General features: G+C 47.8%; 1 protein-coding gene across 1 annotated transcript in view; it reads right to left on the minus strand.

The window, feature by feature from the left end:
* The window catches only part of PIGN (phosphatidylinositol glycan anchor biosynthesis class N), a 363,689-nt gene that overhangs the window by 163,714 nt on the left and 176,157 nt on the right, over nt 1-23,818 (minus strand). The window contains exon 15 of the mRNA XM_073678652.1: nt 17,131-17,270. Within this exon, the coding sequence (XP_073534753.1) occupies nt 17,131-17,270 (140 nt within the window). The remainder of the gene's footprint in view (nt 1-17,130; nt 17,271-23,818) is intronic.

The raw sequence follows: 23,818 nt of genomic DNA on the forward strand, positions 1-23,818 counted from the left end.
CATTCTCCATTAATAGACTGTGAAAACTATAAGACAGTATTTTAATGATGTGTAGATCAAGATCAATAAATTTTACATCCTTTTGGAAGAGTCCTAAATCATGTGCTATTAACCCATTAATGTAAAAGACGTAGTTACTTACCGGTAACGGGATTTCTCGGAACCCATGACGGCACCACGGAGAGAGGGGATCCGCCCTTCAAGGACAGGAAACCTACAGATAAAAGGGCAGTGCCTCTCTCCCGCATCAGTTGGTTTACAGAGCACCGAGAGGACCGCCAGGTTAGTAACACAAATAATTACATTTCTATTATATATATATATATATATATATATATATATATATATATATATATATATATATATACACATATACATATACACACACACACACATATACACATATATATATATATATATTTTTTTTTTTTTTTAAAAAGGAGCTTGCCAGACACACCCTGTGACTATACAAAGGCAACAACCAAATGTGCGCACCCATGTGTGAAGGGAGGGAATGTACGGGTGCCGTCATGGGTTCCGAGAAATCCTGTTACCGGTAAGTAACTAAGTCTTTCTCTTTCCCCATGACGGCACCACGGAGAGATTTGCAGAGAAGTGTAGATTAGGGAGGGACCACCGCTTCCAGAACCCTTCTGCCAAAGGTAAGGTCTGAAGACGAGGTTAGATCTAGCCGGTAGTGTTTAAAGAATGTGGAAGGAGAAGACCAGGTCGCCGCTGTACATATCTGTTCGATAGAAGCCCCAGCCTTCTCCGCCCAGGAGGCTGCCACTGCCCTAGTCGAGTGAGCCTTTAGGCCAGCAGGCACGGTTTCCCCGCTTGAGGAGTAAGCCAGGGAGATGGCGTCCCTTATCCACCTTGCCAGGGTGCTCTTGGAAGCCTTCCATCCCTTCAGAGATCCCTGGAAGCACACAAAGAGAGACCTATCCTTCCTACACTCTCGTGTGGCCCCTAAGTATTGCATAATGCACCTCCTGACGTCTAAGGTGTGAAGGGCCTCTTCCCCCTTGTTTTTTGGGTCTGAACAAAAGGAAGGGAGGGTGACCTCCTGTGACCTGTGGAAGAGGGATCCCACCTTAGGAAGGTACGCTGGTTCAGTCCTAAGTGTCACCCTATCTTCTAGGATTTGCGTAAAGGGGGGCCCTGCTGATAAGGCTTGTATGTCACTAATCCGACGTGCCGATGTGAGGGCTAGTAGAAGGGACGTCTTAAGGGACAGGATTTTAAGAGACGTGTCCGCTAGAGGTTCAAAGGGACACCTGGTCAGAGCCGAAAGCACAAGATTTAAGTCCCAAGGAGGAGCATTCCGGGAGGGGATGGGCCTGGACCTATGGGATGCCCTGATGAACCTGGAGACCCATCTATCCCTAGCCTGGTCGCAGTTATATAGGGCTCTCAGAGCCGCCACCTGAACCTTCAGAGTGCTTGTGGCCAACCACTGCTCCAACCCCTTTTGTAGAAACTCCAAGATAGCAGTAATGGGGGCCTCCCCCACTACTTCCGACCCCGTGAAAGAAAGAAATCTTCTCCAGGTTTTACCATAGAGTTTGGTAGTTACGGGTTTCCTACTCTGCAGTAAGGTGGAGATTAAATTGGGGGAGAACCCTCTATCCCTCAAGAGGGCCCTCTCAAACTCCAAGCTGTCAGGTGCAGGTTTGTACCTGTGGGTGAAGGACTGGTCCCTGGGACAGCAGATCCGGAACTTCCGGAAGGACCCAGGGGTCGGAGGTGGACATTATCCTTAGCAAGGAAAACCAAGGCCTCCTTGGCCAGAAGGGGGCGATCAGAATCATGTTTACCTCGTCTTCCCTGACCTTCCTCAGAACTGCCGGAATGAGAGTAATCGGAGGAAAGGCATACGCTAGCTGGTGGTTCCATGGGATCGAGAAGGCATCTAGCACCGCTGGGTTCCCCCTGGGGTCGATCGAGCAGAACGTGTCCACTTTTTTGTTTTGCCAGTTGGCGAATAGGTCTATTGAGGGGTGCCCCCAAACCCTCGTGATTTTGTTGGACACTAGCCTGTTCAGCTCCCACTCGCCCTGTCTCAGCTGGGTCCTGCTCAGGAAGTCCGCTGTGACATTCTCTGTCCCTTTTATGTGGAGTGCCGATAGAGACTCTAGATTGTTCTCTGCTACCCGGAGGATGGAACTTGACACCCGTAGAAGAGAATGGGACCAGGTACCCCCCTGGTGATTTAGGTATGCCACCACTACCCTGTTGTCCGAAAACACTCTCACTTGGTGCCCTCTTAGCGTGTCTAGAAATTCTAAGAGGCCATACTTCACCGTCAGAAGTTCCTTCATGTTGGAGGATACCCCTTCCAAATCCTTCGACCAGATCCCCTGAGCCACTTGGTCGTTTAGATGAGCCCCCCACCCCCTGGGGCTTGCATCCATCGTTAGTATCTGAGAAACTGGTATTGTCCATGGCACGCCTCTGCCTAGATTGTCCCCCTCTGTCCACCATGTCAGGGAAAGCAAAGTTTTTGATGATAAGGTCAGCCGACCTTCTAAGTGCCCTCTTAGTGACCTTTCCGCCCCCAAGATCTCCCATTGTAAGCCCCTGGTGTGCAACTGAGCCCAGCGGACCTCCGGGATGCAGGCAGTCATGGAGCCTAGGAGGGACATTGCTCCCCTCAGTGTCATATCGGGATGGTTCTTCACGTAGGACACTCGGGCCATCATGCTTTGGATTTTCTCTGCCGGGAGACGGCATTCCTGACTCCTTGAATCTAACAGGATACCCAAGTACTCTTGCACTTGATCTGGTTCCAGCCTGGATTTTTTCAGATTCAGAAGCCAGCCTAAACTCGTCAAGGAACCCATGACTTTTGCTAGATGGTCCTTGCAATGGCTGAACGAGTTGCCTATAATAAGTAGATTGTCCAGGTACGGGACTATTAGGATGTTCCTCTCCCTCAGATGGGCCATAACCTCTGCCACCACCTTTGTGAAGACTCTTGGGGCTATTGCTAATCCGAAGGGGAGAGCCGTATATTGGTAGTGCCTTATTGTGCCCCTTATCGGTATCGCTACCCTCAGGAATTTTTGGTAGTCTCTGTGTATGGGGACATGATAATACGCGTCCTTCAGATCCAGGACAGCCATAAAACAGCCTGGGAACAACAATTTCACAGATGTTTTTACTGACTCCATCTTGAACTAATGAACTTTCAGAACCCTGTTCAATTTCTTTAGATTTACAATAGTCCTGAATGATCCAGCCGGTTTCTTCCTGAGGAATAGAGGGGAGTAGAACCCATCGCCTACCTCCTGAGCTGGGACTGCCTTGTCCACTAGGCCTAGAACCTCTTGTTCTAGAGCCAACTGCTCTACCCCTGAAGACCTCACGGGGGTTACTATGAAATTTGGACGGGGAGTGGAGAGGAACTGGAATATTAGCCCCGATTTTATCAGGTCTAAAATCCAGCTCACGTTTGATATTTTTACCCAGGCCGGGAGGAAATGGAGAAGCCCCCCCCCACCTGGGGCTGCCTTTCATTGGGGGCGGGTTTCCTATTGTCACTAGGGGCCTGTTAAACATAGACCCCTTGGCTTTTCTCTGCCTCCTGTCCTCCCACCTGTCCTGGTCTTTGGGGGTCTCCTTCGCATGAATTTCCTACTCCGAAAAGATTTCCAAAAAGAAGTACCGGAGAGGACCGGGAAGCGTTTTTTGTTATCCTGGCCTTGTCCAGGATATCATCCAGAGTAGACCCGAATAAGAATTCCCCCTCATAGGGGATGGAACACAGCCTAGACTCTGTTTGGAGGTCGCCTGGCCAGCATTTGAGCCAGAGGGCCCGCCTAGCTGCGTTTGAAAAACTCCCAGCCCTAGCTGCCAGCCTGACAGAGTCGGCTGAGGCGTCAGCCAGAAAAGCCGCTGCGCCCTTCATCACTGGGATGGAGTCTATTATATCATCCCTTGAGGCTTTATCCTTCAACTGCGCTTCTACCTGGTCTAGCCAGACCATCAAAGATCTGGCCGTGCATGTGGCTGCCACCGCGGGTTTTAACCCCCCCCCCCGCCGCCTCCCAAGCTCCTTTCAAAAAGGAGTCCGCTTTCTTATCCATAGGGTCTTTAAAACCCCTTAATTACCGGGGACGTATTAGTACGCATATTTGCGTACTGCCCGTTCAGTGTGGGCTGCTGCGCTGAGCCCTCACTGAACGGAGCACATGTCAGCTGATTCTTACAGCTGACATGTGCCCGCAACAGCCGCGGGTGGAATCGCGATCCACCCGCGGCTGTTAACATGTTAAATGCCGCTGTCAATCTCTGACAGCAGCATTTAACGCGCGTTTCCGGGTAGCGCGTCATAAGCCCCGCCCACTGGCGACCCCGTCACGTGATCGCGGGTCGCCGATGGGTGGGCATGACAACCCAGGGTCTGCAGCAGACGCCTGTGGTTGTCATGATCTTGTCGCTATGAGCGCCACCTAGTGGTCGGCGCTCATAGCACAGGACCATTTCTGCTGTATGCAGGGGACCTGCTCGTCCCCTGTATGTAGCACAGGCGATCGGATAGTTGCTGCTTCTAGTCTCCTATGGAGACTATAGAAGCATGCAAAAAGTAAAAAAAAAAAGTTTTTAAAAATATAAAAAAAAATAAAAAAATACAAAAGTTTAAATCACCCCCCTTTTGCCCCATTCAAAATAAAATAATAAAAAATAAACCCCACATAGACATATTTGGTATCGCCGCGTTCAGAATCGCCCGATCTATCAATATAAAAAAAGAATTAATCCGATCGGTAAACAGCGTAACGAGAAAAAAATTCTAAACGCCAGAATTAATTTTTTGGTCGCCGCAAAATTGCAATAAAATGCAATAACGGGCGATCAAAACATCGGATCTACCCCAAATGTTATCAATAAAAATGTCAGCCCGGTGCGCAAAAAATAAGCCATAAACCTGCCCCAGATCACGAAAAATGGAGACGCTACGGGTCTTAGAAAATGGCACTATTTTTTTTTTTTTTTTTTTACCAAATTTTGGAATTTTTTTTCACCACTTAAATATAAAAGAACCTATACATGTTTGGTGTCTATGAACTCGTAATGACCTGTAGAATAAGAATGGCAGGTCAGTTTTAGCATTCAGTGAACGTGGTAAAAAAAATAGATAAAAAACAACTGTGGTATTGCACTTTTTTTGCAATTTTACCGCACTTGGAATTTTTTTCCCGTTTTCCCGTACAGGATATGGTAAAACTAGTAATGGCGTTGAAAAGTACAACTCGTCCCGCAAAAAATAAGCCCTCATATGGCCATATTGACCAAAAAATAAAAACGCTATGGCTCTGGGAACAAGGGGAGCAAAAACGAAAATGCAAAAACGGAAAATGCTCCGGGGCTTAAGGGGTTAAGCACCCCCATGTCCTCAAATGGCAGGGAAAACTTTCTAGAGGCCTTGGCTATCGCGACTTCAATTTTAGGCGCCTTCCCCCAGAAGGAGCACACAGGGTCCTCAAAGGGGTATTTTCTTTTGGGTGACAACCACCCTTTCCTCTCTGGTTTTCTCCATTCCCTCTTAATCAGAGATTGTACTTGATCATTAAGAGGGAAGGATCTCTTTTTCTTCTGTCCTAGGCCACTAAACATTATGTCCTGGTTAGACTTTTTAGGGTGAGGATCCACGAACCCCATAGTAGACCTAACCGCCTTAATCAAGGTATCGGTTCCATCTATAGGGAAACAGCTATGACCCCCGTCCCCTGAAGACGACGAAGACGATGAATCGGATGAATCGGAGACTACTCCCTCCTCGTCTGAACCACTGGACTCCGGCACCGGGGATAGGTGTCTAGTTTTCCCTTGTTCCCCCCCCCCCTTCTGCAGGTACTTAAAGGTGTCCTCCACCTGAGATTTAATCAGGGATCTGAGTTCGGAGGCAAACTTAGGGGTCTCCTCACAGATAGTTTGCTCGATGCATGAGTTGCACAGTCTCTTTTGCCATGCAGTGGGCAGATCCGCTGCACAAAGCGCGCAGGCCCTGTGCTTGGACTTGCCCGTACTCTTCCTTCCCTGAGAAGAAAAGAGAGGGGGGTCTCAAGTTACAAGTGAGCTTTCACGAAGATCACTTATCGACCCGCAGTAAGAGGGAATACCGAATTTGAAGAGGAACCCGTTCCAGTAGCTGGGTCCTTCATCGAGCCTGACGCCGCGCTGGAGTCCTTGCCACGTTGTGAAGACCTGCCAGAATGCCCGCTTCCTCCGTCACCTTGCCGTGAAGGGCCGCTGGAGGATCTTTTCATACGCTTCCTCTGAGGCGATGGTGAGTGGGGGTGCAGGGACTGCACCTCCTGGGGCTCCTGCTCGCTCATAGCTGCAGAGTGCCAGAGAATGCCCGGAAGCACTTCCCCTGTGCTTCCCTGGCCATTTAAATTCTATAGGGGTCCGCCCCCCCTTCTGGCCTGGCACCTGCGGCTATCAGGTGAGCCCTTCCACCCCCCCCCCCCGCTAGGCCACCGATGTACCATTAGCGAGGGGAGCGCCCCCCCCCCCCCATGTGCGGGCAGTTTACCGTCACTACCGTGCGCGCGCGCCCAGACGCTCCGACTTCTCCAGGCAGTCGTCCGGCGCAAGCGCTTCGCGAAGCCCAGGCAAGCCTCCGACCCGGGCCCCGGGGCTCAGGCCTACTCACTAACCCGAGCCCCGGAAGCCCCGCCATACTCACCACCTGGGCCTCGACGCCACCGGAGACCACGGCGATCCAGTTCTTTGCCCTGTCGCGTCTCCCTGCCACCCTAGAGGCCAACTGACCCCAGCGGTGGCGCTACAGGACACCGCACCAGCCGAGGCAGGGAACCCCCGCTGCCTGAACCGGTCTGGCCGGGCCTGGTAAGTTCTCATTTTCTTCTTTTCTTCATTCCTTTTCAGGAACTTCCATCCGTATGTCCCTGTCAAGGAAACCAACTGATGCGGGAGAGAGGTGCCGTCCTTTTTATCTGTAGGTTTCCCTCTCTCCGTGGTGCCGTCATGGGGAAAGAGAAATGACGTACCTGGGATGCGCAAGTATAGAGAGAGCTCAGGAGTTGAGCTCCCTCAAAGGGAATCAGTCAGCAGGTTTTTGCTACCTCATCTGAGAGCAGCGTGGTGTAGGCAAAGAGAAGCTGAATCCAACAATATATCACTTAGATTACTGGGTGCAGCCGTTCTGGCACAATCAGAGATTTAGGATTTAGCAATACAGCAGAGCTGAGGAAGCTAATCCCGCCCACACCAGGCTCTGTATATAGGATGTCTATAGACAGTGAGGTGCTCATCACAGGAGGGGGCGTGTCAGACCACAAGGTGCTGCTGTGTCCCAGCAATAATAAGCTCCTGGTGCTAAAACAATCAATGCAAGCAAACAAAACCACAGAGCTGGATAAGAGATGTATTGCTGAATTTTGTGTTTTAACCCCTACCTCATGCTGTCTTCGGGTTACATAGCAAAAACCTGCTGACAGATTTCTTTTAACGTGCAGTAGATGCCAGGTGTGCTATATATCTGGAATCTGTGACTATCAGCTGGTAGTGGAGCTGAGGTCCAATTACTGATCACCATTTGGATTCCGCTTCCAATTTCTGAGAGCAGCATTTAAACGGAGTGATTATTGTTGACACCAGGCCCCACTGGCCCCCATGACGTAATCGCGTTGCACCGAAATGTTATCATGGCAGCTGGGGAAGTTGAAGGTTCCCATGGCTACCAATTGGGTTCTCCAGCGAAGCTCAGCCGTAGGCTCAGATTCATTGGAGAATGTGCTTTTTTATATATAGTATACTATATACACTATGCAGTATATAGTATAAGTGATCAGACGATCACATGTTAAAGTTTCTTAAGAGGTCTAAAAAATAAAGCAAAAACATGTTTTTACAAATATTAAAACAAATAAAAAAAATAAATATAAAAATTTGAATCACATCCCCCATTAAAAACCCCCCAAAAAAATAAACATACGTGATATAGCCATATCCTTAAAAGTCCTCTCTATCAAAATATAAAATGAATTAACTAATACGGTAAACAATGTAAAAAGGAAAAAAATCTAAATGCCAGCATCATTTTTTTTTCGATCACCACTCTTCCCTAAAGATCCCCCAGGAAAAATTAAAACACATACTAAAAAATTTTTTTTGTAGAAACGAACCCCAAAAGTCAATGGCGGAATATTTTTTTTCACCATTTCATCCCACTTGGAATTTTTTTTCAATACTTTGTATGGTAAATTGAGTGGCATAATTAAAAACTAAAACTCGACACAAAAACAAGCCCTCGGCACTCATAGCTACGTTAACGGGAAAATATAAATGCTAATGCTTTTGGAAGAAGGGAAGGGAAAATGCCAAACGTGAAAACTAAAATTGGATGTGGAGTCAAGGGGTTATAACGAATGAGTATTTTTTTATAGGTTGGATATTATTAAAGGGTTCTATGGGAGAAAAAAAATACAAAATACAAAAAATAAATGATTACCATACATTTTTTACCTTTGGAACCCAATAGGTCTAATTTACTAAAATTAATTTGTTTTTAGACAGTGTAAATTTAGATTAAGTAGTCTTATAATACACCAAATTTATCCCAATGGTTCATGTTGGATGATGCATTTGGTGCATGTTAGGATTGTTTTGTTTACATCAGATATTCGTTGGCTTACTTTGTGCAACAAATTTGCGTCAAAATATTTACGCATTTTTTTGGCGCATTAAGTCACGTCTCTTTCATGTGAAGCCACCCCTCTTTGTAAAACAAGGCAAGGAAAGTGTCTAAAACACATGATAACTGTGGTGAAAAACATGAACCATGCTAGAATTCAGATGCATAGTAAAATACCCCTCAGTGTGTTCACCAGCTGAGATATGGCTCCCTGGAGGTGGTCTTGTTCACTATATATGGTCTATGTATAAAGTCTGGACTTATGACAACTCTCCTGCCACTCAGAGAGTGCTCGGAGTAATAAATTAATTGCTACATATTTTTACATTATTTAAAGATTAAATGCGTGAACTATAAGGGCTTTGTATAGGCATTGTAGCGTCGGCGTCCCTGCCTCCTGCTAGGCAGGGACGCTGTTCCCCTCACCTCTCTGCTCCGTGCCCGGCGGCTTCCTCCCGCTCTGCTTGCAGCGCCCGCTCTCCCCCGGTCACTGTGCTTAGGGCGCGCGCGCGCTCCCCCTCTCTTAAAGGGGCCGCGCACGTCGCCCTAAGGAGTCCCCGGCCAATGGCCGGAGGATCCCTCCATATATAAGGCACCTCCTCCAAAATGGAGGTGCCCGAGCAATGTTGTTGCACTGTTCACTACTCTGCTTCAGCCCTCAGGTCCCGTTGCCAGTTACCTGCCAGTCACCTGCCGGTCTCCTGCCAGTTTGCTGCCTGATTCCTGCCTGTCATCCGCTTTCCTGCTTGCTAGCCTGAGGTCCGACGGTCTGCCTTCCGACACCTGTCAGTCTGTCTATGGACCAGCTTGCCCGCTCACCTGGGAGCGCTCACCTGCTACCTGCCTGATAGCCTACCTGGAGGCTCCGCCGTCACGTGCTGTGACCACCTGCCAGTCCAGAGACTCTTGCCCGCTCACCTGGGAGCGGTCACCTGCTACCTGCCTGATAGCCTACCTGGAGGCTCCGCCGTCACGTGCTGTGACCACCTGCCAGTCCAGAGACTCTTGCCCGCTCGCCTGGGAGTGCTCACCTGCTACCTGCCTGATAGCCTACCTGGAGGCTCCGCCGTCACGTGCTGTGACCACCTGCCAGTCCAGAGACTCTTGCCCGCTCACCTGGGAGCGCTCACCTGCTACCTGCCTGTTAGCCTACCTAGAGGTTCCGCCGTCACGTGCTGAGACCACCTGCCAGTCCAGAGACTCTTGCCCGCTCATCTGGGAGCGCTCATCTGCTACCTGCCTGTTAGCCTACCTGGAGGCTCCGCCGTCACATGCTGTGACCACCTGCTTATCCTGAGACTCTCGCCTGCTCACCTGGGAGCACTCATCTGCCATCTGCCTGCTAGCCTACCTGGAGGCTCAGCCGTCACAGGTCGTACCTGCCCGTTTACCCAGAGACTGCCCCGGTCACTTGCCGTGACCTCCTGCCCGTTTACCCAGAGACTGCCGCGGTCACTTGCCGTGACCTCTTGCCCGTTTACCCAGAGACTGCCCCGGTCACTTGCCGTGACCTCTTGCCCGTTTACCCAGAGACTGCCCCGGTCACTTGCCGTGACCTCCTGCCCGTTTACCCAGAGACTGTCCCGGTCACTTGCTGTGACCTCCTGCCCGTTTACCCAGAGACTGTCCCGGTCACTTGCTGTGACCTCCTGCCCGTTTACCCAGAGACTGTCCCGGTCACCTACTGTGACCGCCTGCCTGTCTTCCCTGGTCGCCACCAGCTTCCTTACAAGGACTGCCCCCTTGTATAAGTTGCTCAGAGGTTCCGCCTCCCAGACCCGTTACAGTTTGCTCGGGCCATGGAACCCGGTGGCACCCAAGCTCCCTCGCTCTCGGACCTCTGTCATGAACTGTCCAGACAGAGGTCCCAACAGGAGTCCATCCTGGGTCACCTGCGGAAAGTCAATACTCGCCTGGACACTTTGACTGCCCCACCAGCAACCACCAATACCATAGTATCCTGCTCTGGAATCCGGCTTTCTGCACCTCCTCGCTTCGGAGGTGACTCCGCTCAAGCTCGGGGCTTCATTAACCAGTGCACCCTGCACTTTGAACACCAGTCCCACCAGTTTAATTCCGACCGGGCCAAAGTAGCCTTCATCATGTCCCATCTCACGGGAGAGGCACTGGCTTGGCTAAATCCTCTATGGGAGAGAGGAGACCCTCTGGTGTCCGACCTCCCAGCCTTTCTCACGGCTTTCCGGAAGGTCTTCGACGAACCCAGACGGAGGACTTCATCCGCCTCATCTCTGCTACGCCTCCGTCAAGGGAGTCTCACCGTGGGCCAATATGCCATACGGTTCCGTACCCTTGCTTCGGAGCTGGCCTGGGATAACGACGCCCTGGTGTCCGTCTTCTGGAAGGGTCTGTCCGGCCGTAATAAAGATGAACTCGCTGGTCGGGACATTCCTACCACTCTCGACGACTTGATTACACTTGCCACCCGGATAGACATCCGGTTCCAGGAGCGCGCTAGGGAGGTCACCCGTGAGAGGAGGATTCCACGTCTAGTCCCTACCTCTCAGAGACCCGTCACTCTCCAGGCACACTCACCTGAGCCTATACAGGTCGACCAGACCAAGATGGTCAAGACCCGTCAAGACTTACGTCGTGCCGAGGGGAGCTGTTTCTACTGTGGCAGTAAGGAGCACCGGATCCATTCCTGTCCTGAGAGGTCGGGAAACGCCTGTGTCTAGGATCGCTCGGAGAGGTCGCCCTAGACAAAAGTAAACCCTCTCCATCCCTGATGCTGTCTGTTTCTTTCTTCTGCGGAGAGAACCGCTATTTTGAACTGGCTCAACTTGACTCTGGAGCTGCTGGAAATCTCATCTCTCAATCCCTGGTAGAAAAATACCACATTCCCACCAAACCTCTGGCCGTACCTTTATCTGTCGCCGCCGTGGATGGGGGCCTCTTACCACATCCCATCCAACTCATCACCGAATCTCTGACTCTACAGGTGGGAATGCTGCATTCTGAGAGCATCTCCTTTCATGTTCTGCCTGGACTCTCTCACGCACTATTGCTTGGCCTGCCTTGGCTCCAGAGACATGCACCCGTGCTTGATTGGCAGACTGGAGAGGTCCTTCGCTGGGGACAGGACTGCCATAAGACTTGTCTAGTTCCCGTTCGTCCTGCCCGTCCTTCTCCTACCCCAGCCAATCTGCCCAGTCTTCCGGTTCCCTATTGGTCTTATGCGGATGTCTTCAATAAAAAAGAGGCAGAGACTTTACCTCCTCATAGACCATACGATTGCCCAATCGACCTGGTGCCCGGCTCTACTCCTCCCCGTGGGCGAATCTACCCTTTGTCCGCTGCTGAAACCCGGTCCATGTCTGAATATATTGAGGAGAACCTGGCCCGGGGATTTATCCGGAAATCTACCTCCCCGGCGGGAGCAGGCTTCTTCTTTGTCAAAAAGAAGGACGGCTCACTCCGTCCATGTATAGACTATAGAGACCTAAACCAGATTACTGTGAAGAATAAATACCCCCTTCCGCTTATTCCTGAATTATTTGACCGTCTGAGGGGGGCTAGAATCTTCACCAAACTGGATCTCCGTGGGGCGTATAACCTGGTCCGTATCCGTCAGGGGGATGAGTGGAAGACGGCATTCAATACCCGGGACGGCCACTATGAGTACCTTGTGATGCCCTTCGGTCTCTAACGCTCCCGCCGTCTTTCAAGAGTTGGTCAATGACATTTTCCGTGATCTTCTCTACTCCTGCGTGGTGGTGTACCTGGACGATATCTTGGTCTTCTCTCCGGATCTTCCTACTCACCGGAGGGACGTTCGTCAGGTCCTGCTCAGGCTCAGGCAGAACCACCTCTACGCTAAATATGAGAAGTGCATCTTTGAGCAGACCTCTCTTCCATTTCTGGGCTACATAATCTCTCAGACAGGTCTACAAATGGATCCTGAGAAACTGTCTGCCATCCAGAAGTGGCCCCGACCAGAGGGGTTGAAGGCTATTCAGCGGTTCCTGGGCTTCGCCAACTATTACCGCCTGTTCATACCGCACTTCTCTTCCCGGACCGCCCCTATCTCTGCTCTCACCCGTAAAGGTACGAACCTCAGAGAATGGCCGCCCGAAGCAGAGGAGGCATTTCTTTCCTTAAAACAGGCCTTCCTCTCCGCCTCGGTGCTGCATCGTCCGGACGGCAACAAACAATTCTTCCTAGAAGTTGACGCTTCCTCCTCCGGAGCTGGGGCGGTACTTACCCAAAAATCTTCTTCCGGAAGAAAGGTAACCTGCGGCTTTTTCTCCAAACTTTTCTCCTCTTCTGAGCGCAATTATTCTATAGGAGACCGAGAATTGTTGGCCATTAAGATGGCACTGGAGGAGTGGCGTTACCTGCTCGAGGGGGCTCTCCACCCGGTAATAATTTACACTGACCACAAGAACTTGGCATATCTCCAGAGCGCCCAGAGACTTAACCCGCGCCAAGCCCGGTGGTCTTTGTTTTTTGCCCGCTTTGATTTCATTCTTCATTTTCGTCCGGCTGACAAGAACATCAAAGCTGACGCCCTGTCCCGATCCTTTCTGGTGTCTGATCTTGAGGAGGAGCCTAAACACATCATCGATCCCGCCAGAGTAATGCAGGTAGCCCCCGTGGGCCTAAATCGTCTCCCTCCCGGTAAGACGTTCGTAACGGAGTCCGATCGGGAGAAGATTCTACACTGGGGTCACTCGTCTAAGCTAGCTGGGCACGCCGGTCAGAAAAAGACCCTCCAGCTTATTACCCGGCACTACTGGTGGCCTACCCTGCACAAGGATGTAATTGACTTTGTTTCTGCCTGTGTGTCCTGCGCCCGCAACAAAGTTCCGAGACACCTGCCTAACGGCCGCCTTCTTCCTCTGCCTGTGCCTGCTGCCCCGTGGCAACATATAGCTATGGACTTCATAACAGATCTCCCCGTCTCTGCCGGTTGTACGGTCATTTGGGTGGTCGCTGACCGCTTTTCTAAAATGGCTCATTTTATTCCCCTGCCAGGCCTCCCGTCTGCTCCCGAGCTAGCTAAAGACTTTATCCGCCACATCTTCCGTCTCCATGGTCTGCCTCTCCACATCGTGTCGGATCGTGGGGTTCAGTTCACCTCACGCTTCTGGAGAGCCACATGTAAACTGCTCGACGTCACCCTGGACTTCTCCTCCGCTTACCACCCACAGTCTAATGGTCAAGTGGAGCGGATCAATCAGAATTTGACCAGTTACCTCCGGCACTTCGTTAATGCCCACCATTCAGACTGGGTGGATCTCCTACCATGGGCTGAGTTCTCTTACAACAATCACGAGAGCGAATCTTCTTCTAAATCCCCGTTTTTTGTAGTCTTCGATCAGCATCCTCGGATCCCTTTTCCTGTCTCCACTTCTGTGGACAACCCGGCTGCGGAATCTCTCGTTAGCAAATTTTCCTCCATTTGGGTGAGTACCCGATCCGCACTCCTTCAGTCGTCCGAGCGGATGAAGAGACACGCCGACAAAAAACGCCTGGATTCCCCACAATTTCGTCCCGGAGATAAAGTCTGGCTCTCATCCAAATATGTCCGGCTCAAGATTCCTTCCTATAAGTTAGGGCCTCGGTTCATCGGCCCACTGGAGGTTATCAAACAGATCAACCCGGTGGCCTATAAATTGAAACTCCCGGCCAACTTACGGATCCCTAACTCCTTCAATGTATCTCTTCTCAAACCCGTGGTACTTAACTCCTTTTCCAAGTCTACAGGTACGCCTCCTGCTCCGGTTTCTGCTGAAGACGAGTTTGAGGTAGAGAACATTCTGGCCACCAAAAGGGTAAGAGGAAAGACCTTTTTTCTAGTGGATTGGAAGGGGTTTGGTCCTGAGGAGAGAACATGGGAGCCCCGGGAGAACATCCATGCCCCTCTCATCCTTGCTAAATTTTTGTCTGGCCTAAAAAAGGGGGGGCCTAAAGGGGGGGTACTGTAGCGTCGGCGTCCCTGCCTCCTGCAAGGCAGGGACGCTGTTCCCCTCACCTCTCTGCTCCGTGCCCGGCGGCTTCCTCCCGCTCTGCTTGCGGCGCCCGCTCTCCCCCGGTCACTGTGCTTAGGGCGCGCGCGCGCGCTCCCCCTCTCTTAAAGGGGCCGCGCGCGTCGCCCTAAGGAGTCCCCGGCCAATGGCCGGAGGATCCCTCCATATATAAGGCACCTCCTCCAAAATGGAGGTGCCCGAGCAATGTTGTTGCACTGTTCACTACTCTGCTTCAGCCCTCAGGTCCCGTTGCCAGTTACCTGCCAGTCACCTGCCGGTCTCCTGCCAGTTTGCTGCCTGATTCCTGCCTGTCATCCGCTTTCCTGCTTGCTAGCCTGAGGTCCGACGGTCTGCCTTCCGACACCTGTCAGTCTGTCTATGGACCAGCTTGCCCGCTCACCTGGGAGTGCTCACCTGCTACCTGCCTGATAGCCTACCTGGAGGCTCCGCCGTCACGTGCTGTGACCACCTGCCAGTCCAGAGACTCGTGCCCGCTCACCTGGGAGCGCTCACCTGCTACCTGCCTGATAGCCTACCTGGAGGCTCCGCCGTCACGTGCTGTGACCACCTGCCAGTCCAGAGACTCTTGCCCGCTCACCTGGGAGCGCTCACCTGCTACCTGCCTGTTAGCCTACCTAGAGGCTCCGCCGTCACGTGCTGTGACCACCTGCCAGTCCAGAGACTCTTGCCCGATCACCTGGGAGGGCTCATCTGCTACCTTCCTGTTAGCCTACCTAGAGGCTCCGCCGTCACGTGCTGTGACCACCTGCTTATCCTGAGACTCTCGCCTGCTCACCTGGGAGCACTCATCTGCCATCTGCCTGCTAGCCTACGTGGAGGCTCAGCCGTCACAGGTCGTACCTGCCCGTTTACCCAGAGACTGCCCCGGTCACTTGCCGTGACCTCCTGCCCGTTTACCCAGAGACTGCCCCGGTCACTTGCCGTGACCTCTTGCCCGTTTACCCAGAGACTGCCCCGGTCACTTGCCGTGACCTCCTGCCCGTTTACCCAGAGACTGTCCCGGTCACTTGCTGTGACCTGCTGCCCGTATACCCAGAGACTGTCCCGGTCACTTGCTGTGACCTCCTGCCCGTTTACCCAGAGACTGTCCCGGTCACTTGCTGTGACCTCCTGCCCGTTTACCCAGAGACTGTCCCGGTCACCTGCTGTGACCGCCTGCCTGTCTTCCCTGGTCGCCACCCGCTTCCTTACAAGGACTGCCCCCTTGTATAAGTTGCTCAGAGGTTCCGCCTCCCAGACCCGTTACAGGCATATTCCTTACACATCAGTAAATGACTTGAAGTGATAAATCTCCTGTATTTTGGGGTAAGCCACATGTACAGCACACTGATTAAATACCAAACAACAAGAACAACAGATGTCACGACACAGCTGTTGGGTGACCAGGGATCAGGGGCTCCTACCTTGACCCTAAAATTAGGGGGTGCCCTAGCTCGCCCTATTCCCCAGGATACCTCTGAAGGTGAGGATGCTGAGGCCTCCGCCCTTGCCCTAACTCCTGAGTTAGCCCTCTGCTTGTTCTCCTCCCCACCCAGGGAAGAGGAGCGCTGCTGTGCACCGAAGTACACCTACCCGACAAACAAGGCAACACGGACAGGGATAAACAGAAAACTCCAGGCACGCAAAATATTCTCTCACATATAACAGAGGGAACCACCGGGGTGTGTAGGTAGGGGGAAAAAAACAAAATTGAGAAGGATAAGGAATAACCACGCAAACAAACCAGGTAACAGTCACAAGTTATTCCTCCCAAACTCTTTCTCATAGAAAGCCTCACTCTCGTTAGCCATGCAGCAAGTGCTAGTTCTGACAATGACTTAGTATCAGAAGCTAGGTTATAAAGGGAAAGGGAGTGGCTAACCGAACTCAGCTATAGGAAAGACTATAGGAATCTATATAGTCTTTATAGTTTCTAGTTTAGTCTATATAGTCTTTATAGTTTCTAGTTTAGTCTATATAGTCTTTAGTCTATATAGTCTTTCTGTGGGAAAGACTAGAAGCAATGGGATGAAACTGAATGGGAGGAGACACAGATTAGATATTAGAAAAAACTTTTTGACTGTTAGGGTGATCAATGAGTGGAACAGGCTGCCACGAGAGGTGGTGAGTTCCCCTTCAATGGACGTCTTCAAACAGAGGCTGGACAGACATCTGTCTGAGATGATTTAGTGAATCCTGCTTTGAGCAGGGGGTTGGACCAGATGACCCAGGAGGTCCTTTCCAACTCTACCATTCTATGATTCTATACAGCTGTGCGCACAGGAAAATCCAACATGGCCGCTTAACCGCTGTTCTGCTGTAAGAAATAAATACATTTAAAATGACGGAGAAGTGCTTCTTCTCGGAGTTGGAGCAGGAGCCCTCTGGCGTCGAGGTCTCCTGGCTCCAACCTGTCGCAGTATCCCCGTGACAACAGAATAATTTTTCTTGGTAACTCATGTGAATGCAACTTACTCTTTTGAAGCAGCATACCAGATATGGATAGGTAATAGACAATAGACATAATATGTCCATGGACTTGACTGAATAATCAGGAAAAAAATCATGGACAACCCAAGAGATCCAAATCCATATCTCACATGTGGTGATGGTATCTAGAAAAAAAACGCAAATATTACGGAAAAATATTAGCACCATTATATTTTATAACCCGTGACTTTAAATCACAACTGTTATGCGACTATGTGGTCTACGACCAGTGCCTGCTCAATTTTGGCTCTTAATGTCACTGTAGAAGTAGACTATGATTTAGGCAATTTGTTGTACATTAAAAAGCACAAAGCAAAATATCAGTGAATTTCAGTTTTAATTCACTGCCTAACATAAAAATATATAAATTTACGATTTTACTCAAAGGCAGCATTTCTGTAAAAAAAAAAAAATCTAATTCATGTTGCATACAAGAAAATCAAGCTTGAGCAGTAGACAATATAATTTATGACATAATTTAGTTGTTAAATAATAATTATTTGCATACATTCAATCTGAACATAACACATTGCAGCGAGTGGTTACTTGTTATCTGTAAACTTGCAGGACTAACCTTCTGAACACTCCGGATGAATGAAGAATGAACATCATTTTCTTCTGGCTTGACAATTCCCCGTTGTAAGTGGATGTAAATGATCCACAAACAGTTGCCAGTCATCTTAATGTGCAACTTTTTTCATAAATTAAAATGTAGAAAACTTACAACAAATAGAAGTTACAGAACATATACACCTGAAAACTTATGGGAGCATGTGTGAGACTGTATATAAAAACAAGTATTTTCATAACAGCCTATTCCAGAATCTTGCTAAAGGGTTTGTCCGAGCAAAATAACTGTGCCCTGGTGAGTGGATATGTAAAAAATAACACTCTGCCATACTCGTCTACCAGAACCCTTCTGTATCCAGTGCAGGCTGGTCTGTGCAGAGACAGGAAGTGGTGAGGTCACCATTCCAACAGCCACCAAACCGCTGCAGCCTGTGAGTGGCTGCAGTGGTCAGGTGACTTTGAGCAGAGAATAATTATAAAACATTCAATGACACACTGCTCAAGTCACTGACCGCTGCAGCCAATCACAGGCCACAGCAGATGGAACAGTAACATCACCGTTCCTGCTTTGTTTTGGGCAGATCATGGAGAAGCCTAGATCAAAGTAGGTGTCAGTAGGCGAATATGACAGAGTTTGTTATTTTTTTCCGTATCCAGACCATAGGCAAAGTTTTATTTTTGTCAAACAACCCCTTTAACTTCTGCTGTCAAGCCATTCTTATTACACTGTGTGCAGAATTATTAGGCAAGTTGTATTTTAGAGGATTATTTTTATTATTGATCAACAACTATGTTCTCAATCAACCCAAAAGACTCAGAAATATCCAAGCTTAATATTTTTGGAAGTTGGAGTGGTTTTTTTTTTTACATTTGGCTATCTTAGGAGGATATCTGTTTGTGCAGGTAACTGTTACTGTGCTGAATTATTAGGCAACTTAATAAAAACCAAATATAATCCCATCTCACTTGTTTATTTTCACCAGGTAAACCAATATCAGTGCACAAAATTTAGAAATAAACATTTCTGACATGCAAAAACAAAAACCCCAAAAATTAGTGATCAATATAGCCACCTTTCTTTATGATGACACTCAACAGCCTTCCATCCATAGATTCTGTCAGTTGCTTGATCTGTTTTCGCTCAACATTGCGTGCAGCAGCCACCACAGCCTCCCAGACACTGTTCCGAGAGGTGTACTGTTTTCCCTCCCTGTAGATCTCACATTTTATGATGGACCACAGGTTCTCTATGGGGTTCAGATCAGGTGAACAAGGGGGCCATGTCATTATTATTTCTTCTTTTAGATCTTTACTGGCCAGCCATGCTGTGGAGTAGTTGGATGCATGTGAGTTCATCTTTGACGATACCAGCCCATACCAGTACCCCACCTCCACCTTGCTGGCGTCTTAGTCGGAGTGGAGCTTTACTGATCCAGCCTCTGGCCCATCAAGAGTCACTCTCATTTCATCAGTCCATAAAACCTTTGAAAAATCAGTCTTAAGATATTTCTTGGCCCATTCGTGACGATTTATCTTATGTTTCTTGTTCAAAGGTGGTCGTTTTTCAGCCTTCCTTACCTTGGCCATGTCCCTGAGTATCGCACACCTTGTGCTTTTGGATACTCCAGTAACGTTGCAGCTCTGAAATATGGCAAAACTGGTGGCGAATGGCATCTTGGCAGCTTCACGCTTGATTTTCCGCAGTTCATGGGCAGTTATTTTGCGCCTTTTTTGGCCAACACGCTTCTTGCGACCCTGTTGGCTATTTGCCATGAAACGCTTGATTGTTCGGTGCTTCAAAAGTTTGGAAATTTCAAGACTGATGCATCCCTCTGCAAGACATCTCACAATATTGGACTTTTCAGAGCCCGTCAAATCTCTCTTCTGACCCATTTTGCCAAAGGAAAGGAAGTTGCCTAATAATTAAGCACACCTTATACAGGGTGTTGATGTCATTAGTCAACACCCCTCCTCATTACAGAGATGCACATCACCAGATTTACTTAATTGGTAGTTAGCTTACAAGCCTATGCAGCTTGGAGTAGGACAACATGTATAACAAGTATCATGTGATCAAAATACTCATTTGCCTAATAATTCTTCACACAAATTCTAAGGCTCATTTTGAGTTTGCCAAAAAACGTGGGAGACCAAAATTGAACATTTTCACCACCAAGGTAAACGGTATGTTTGGAACCAAACCAACACAGCTCATCACTCCATGAACACCCAGAACAATCCCATAGTGAAACATGATGGTGGCAGCATCATGACGTGGGAATTTTTTAAGCAGCAGGGACAGGGAAAATGGTCAGAGTCGAAGGGAAGATGGATAGTGCGAAATACAGGGATATTCTTGAAAAAAAACTATTTAAGTAGGTCAGTGATTTGAGACTGGGACAGAGGTTCACCTTCCAACAAGACAATGACTCAAAGCATACTGCAAAGCAACACTCAAGTGGTTTAAGGGGAAACGTGTAAAGGTTTTGCAGTGGCCTAGTCAAAGCAAAGACCTTAGTCCAATTGAGAATCTGTTGTCAGACTTGAAGATTGCTGTTCATCAGACGAAACCATTTAACTTGAAGGAGGTGGAGCAGTTTTGCCTTGAGGAATGGGTAAAAATCCCAGTGGCAAAATGTGGAAAGCTCAGAGACTTATCCAAAACCACTTGCAGCTGTAATTGCCGCAAAAGGAGGCTCTATAAAGTACCTAATTTAGGGGGTAAATAGTTATGCGCACTGAAGTCTTCCATTATTTTGTCATATTTGTTGTTTGCTTCACCAAAAAAAGAAAAACAAATGTTCACAGTTGTAGGCATGTTCACAGTTGTAGGCATGTTCTTTACATGAACTGATGCAAACTCTCAACAACAAGAAAACAACAACAGCAGTGAAATTCCAAGTTGTGAGGTAGCAAAACACAAAAAATGCCAAGGGGGATGAATACTTTCGCAAGATATATCTATATCTATCTATCTATCTATCTATCTATCTATATATATATATATATATATATATATACACACACACACATATATATTTATTGGTTCCCCTATCGCTCAATGTTCAATCTATTAAGTGCCTACTACTAAAGCTATGTTCCGATGTGGGTAGCTGTTGCAGATTTTCAGTAGGCAATTACAATACAGGTAAATGGAGTTCAAGACCCCATTCACACATAACAAAAACAAATCTGAGAGAATTTTAGGCAATTCTGATGGTCTCCTTTTTAATTTCACAAAACTGCAGCTGCATTTTTTTTCTTCACCTGATCCTCCTATCAGTAATTAGCATTTCTGAGGTCACATGTTTTTGATGAGTGAGGACACAATCTAACGGAACAGCAATGTTAATTCTTTGAAAGCGCTCACAAGCTTTTATGGGCATTGTGATTTCTTATCTGTGATGGAGGACTCTGCTTCACACACATACACAGATAACAGCCTGACAAGCCTAGTAACAACCAGGAGAAGGATGATTGACAGTGAAGCAGAGCATTCATGGCAAAGTACAGAATAAAAAAGGGGAAGAAAACTGCTTTTCGTAAGGGAGAAATTCACATGATGCTAAAAGGGATGGCTTCAGAAATTCCTTTATTAAAAGCAGGGCTTCAATGCCCTATAAAAGGGTTGTCCATGCGAGAACATTTTATTTTTATTAATCAGCTTAGAATTGCCAATCTAACCCTACTGATCCCCTGCTGCTCCCATTCCAAAGCTTCTTGGGCCTCTGCCAGTCTCTACTTTCTGATCACTCTCAACATACAGGAAATGACGGCTCAGTTACTCACTAGCCATAATTACAAAAGTGGTTCAGGTGTGAAGATAGTTATTTAAAAAGGATATTTTAGGCACTGGACCAACCCTTTAAAGCTTTTTGCCATGTTGGGTGCGTCAGGAGGCAAACAGAAAGCATTTTACTTTAAATGTCCATGTCGGTTTATGTCGGTTTATTACTTCATAAACCAGGCAAAAGCAAAAGGAATACAAACAGCCTTTAGTTCAGGCAAAAACAAAGTAAAGAGTCCTTAAGGCAAAGCCTCTGGTTAGCCAGTCCTGTGGGCACACACGCTGGATAGCATCCAGTTCACTGGCTCAGTCGGGAGACCACAACACATAGGAGGCCTTTTCCCTCCAAACATACAGACCATGTGCCAAACAACGGCTTCCATTTTATACCTTAACCACACCCAGAGGTTAGGTATGTGGGTAGCTAGACCTGCCCATCTCTCAAACTACCCGTAACCCGGTCCCAGGTGCACCAAACAGTCCTCTTAGTGCTTACGTGCACTAGAACAACATTCTGGGTTACACCATAGATGACTGCCATCTCTGTGATACATACCTTCCATCTACAATGTGTCTGTTAGCCACCTTACATGCCTTTTATCTGCATGTTTTCTACAAGTGTTCACACCAAAATATACCATAACTATCTTCTCTGATTATTGCATGTTTGTTGCATTTTTTCTTTTGAACCTTTCCTTTATTTGATGTGCTTTTGTGCACATTTGAAGGAGCATTTTTTTAATAATTTTTTTTTATTTTTTAGTACAGAAAAGCTTTTATTCTGCACTTTAAAACACAATTGTACTTTTTTACATATGTTATAACATGCAATTTTTTAGGCTCCCCATAGAAGCATATAAAGAAAAAAACACACCAAAAGACGGACAGTTCAACAGCATCTTTAGGCGGACAGTGGGCATGAGTTTTCAGGAAAATCACATCCACTTTGCTTGGACAGTTAAATGCAGCATATTTTCTACTCAAAAAAAGCAGCAGGAAATATGCAGTATTTACGCTAAATGGGAACATGACCTTACAGTACAAAAAAGAATATGCATAAAAACACTGAATCGATTCTGCACCAAAAACGCATAAAAAAGGGAGAATGGGGATGGATATAAAAGCAGCAAAAATGCATTAATCAGAGAAGATTGCAGGACACCTGCAGAAAACATGCAGATAAAAAGCAGCAAGAAAAATGCAGCATGTAAGTTACATGTCAACACCTGTCAACACTGCACATTTCGCATCTGTTGTCTTCTAATTGTCTCAGTAGTGCAGTCTCAAGTTCTCAACAAGTAACTAGTGAACTAGTCACCTCAGAAAACTTAGGGTTAATCTGCAAGTAAAAAGTATTTACAATCCTGCCTGCCCGCAGTACTAAAAGTGCGGCTACCACGAAAAAATTAACTTGTTCCCTCCGGGGAGCAGCCATTTTCCAGTCGTAAGGAAGTGCACGGAGTAGCTACAGTCACTGCTCATTATACACACAGTGGGGGCTCTAATACAGCAGCTGATCCATGTACTCCCCCCATGTCTGGAAGCCGGCGGCTCACGGGAGGGAATCATTTTCTCCCAGTAGCCACACTTTCAGTAAGGTGGCCAGGCAGCATTGTAATACTTTTTATCTGCAGATTAACTCTATATTTGCAAGTAAATAGCGTTTTCCAAGGTGACCAGTTCCACCGTTAATAAGTGAATAGCGTTTTCCTAAGAGACATGTTCCCTTTAAGTAATATCTAAAAAAAGAAAAAAAAAGTTGACTTTTTTTTCAATAGAATTCTCTTTATATTTCTAACGCACACTAAAGGGACATTTTCAAATGTCATCTTCTCGGTCTTTTTGTAACTTTGCTCCTCTTTACCTTCACAAGAGAAAAGTGCATTACACTGAGCTATTGTCCTGTAATCGGATTCTTTAAAAAGCTTTCTGCTGGTTAACATTTTCATCCATCTGCCTTATCTTGTCATCTGTACCCATTTATTTTTAAAGACTGTAGAGGAGGCAGGAAAAAACAAAAAAAACATTCGGAAGCAGCTAACCTAAACTTTTCACACAGTAAATTGAATATTGAAGATTGCACGTTCAGGATTTGAAGCAGAAATTTCTGCAGCATTTCTGCATCTCCTTGGCAGGAAAAAACCTAAGTTTTGCCGCGATTTTGACACGTTTTTTGAAGCGTTTTTGTACATCAATGAATGATGTTTGGAGATAAAATAAAGTTATTTGAAAGGGAACGTGGGACATTGCTTTAACCCTTGGATTAACGTCAGAACTGGGGTGAGTATATTGGTTAATTTAAGAATGTGTCTGTTG

The sequence above is a fragment of the Phyllobates terribilis genome, unplaced genomic scaffold, assembly GCF_046119375.1.
Source record: "Phyllobates terribilis strain yellow unplaced genomic scaffold, ASM4611937v1 Scaffold_4__5_contigs__length_816908805, whole genome shotgun sequence".
Taxonomy (NCBI): Eukaryota; Metazoa; Chordata; class Amphibia; order Anura; family Dendrobatidae; genus Phyllobates; species Phyllobates terribilis.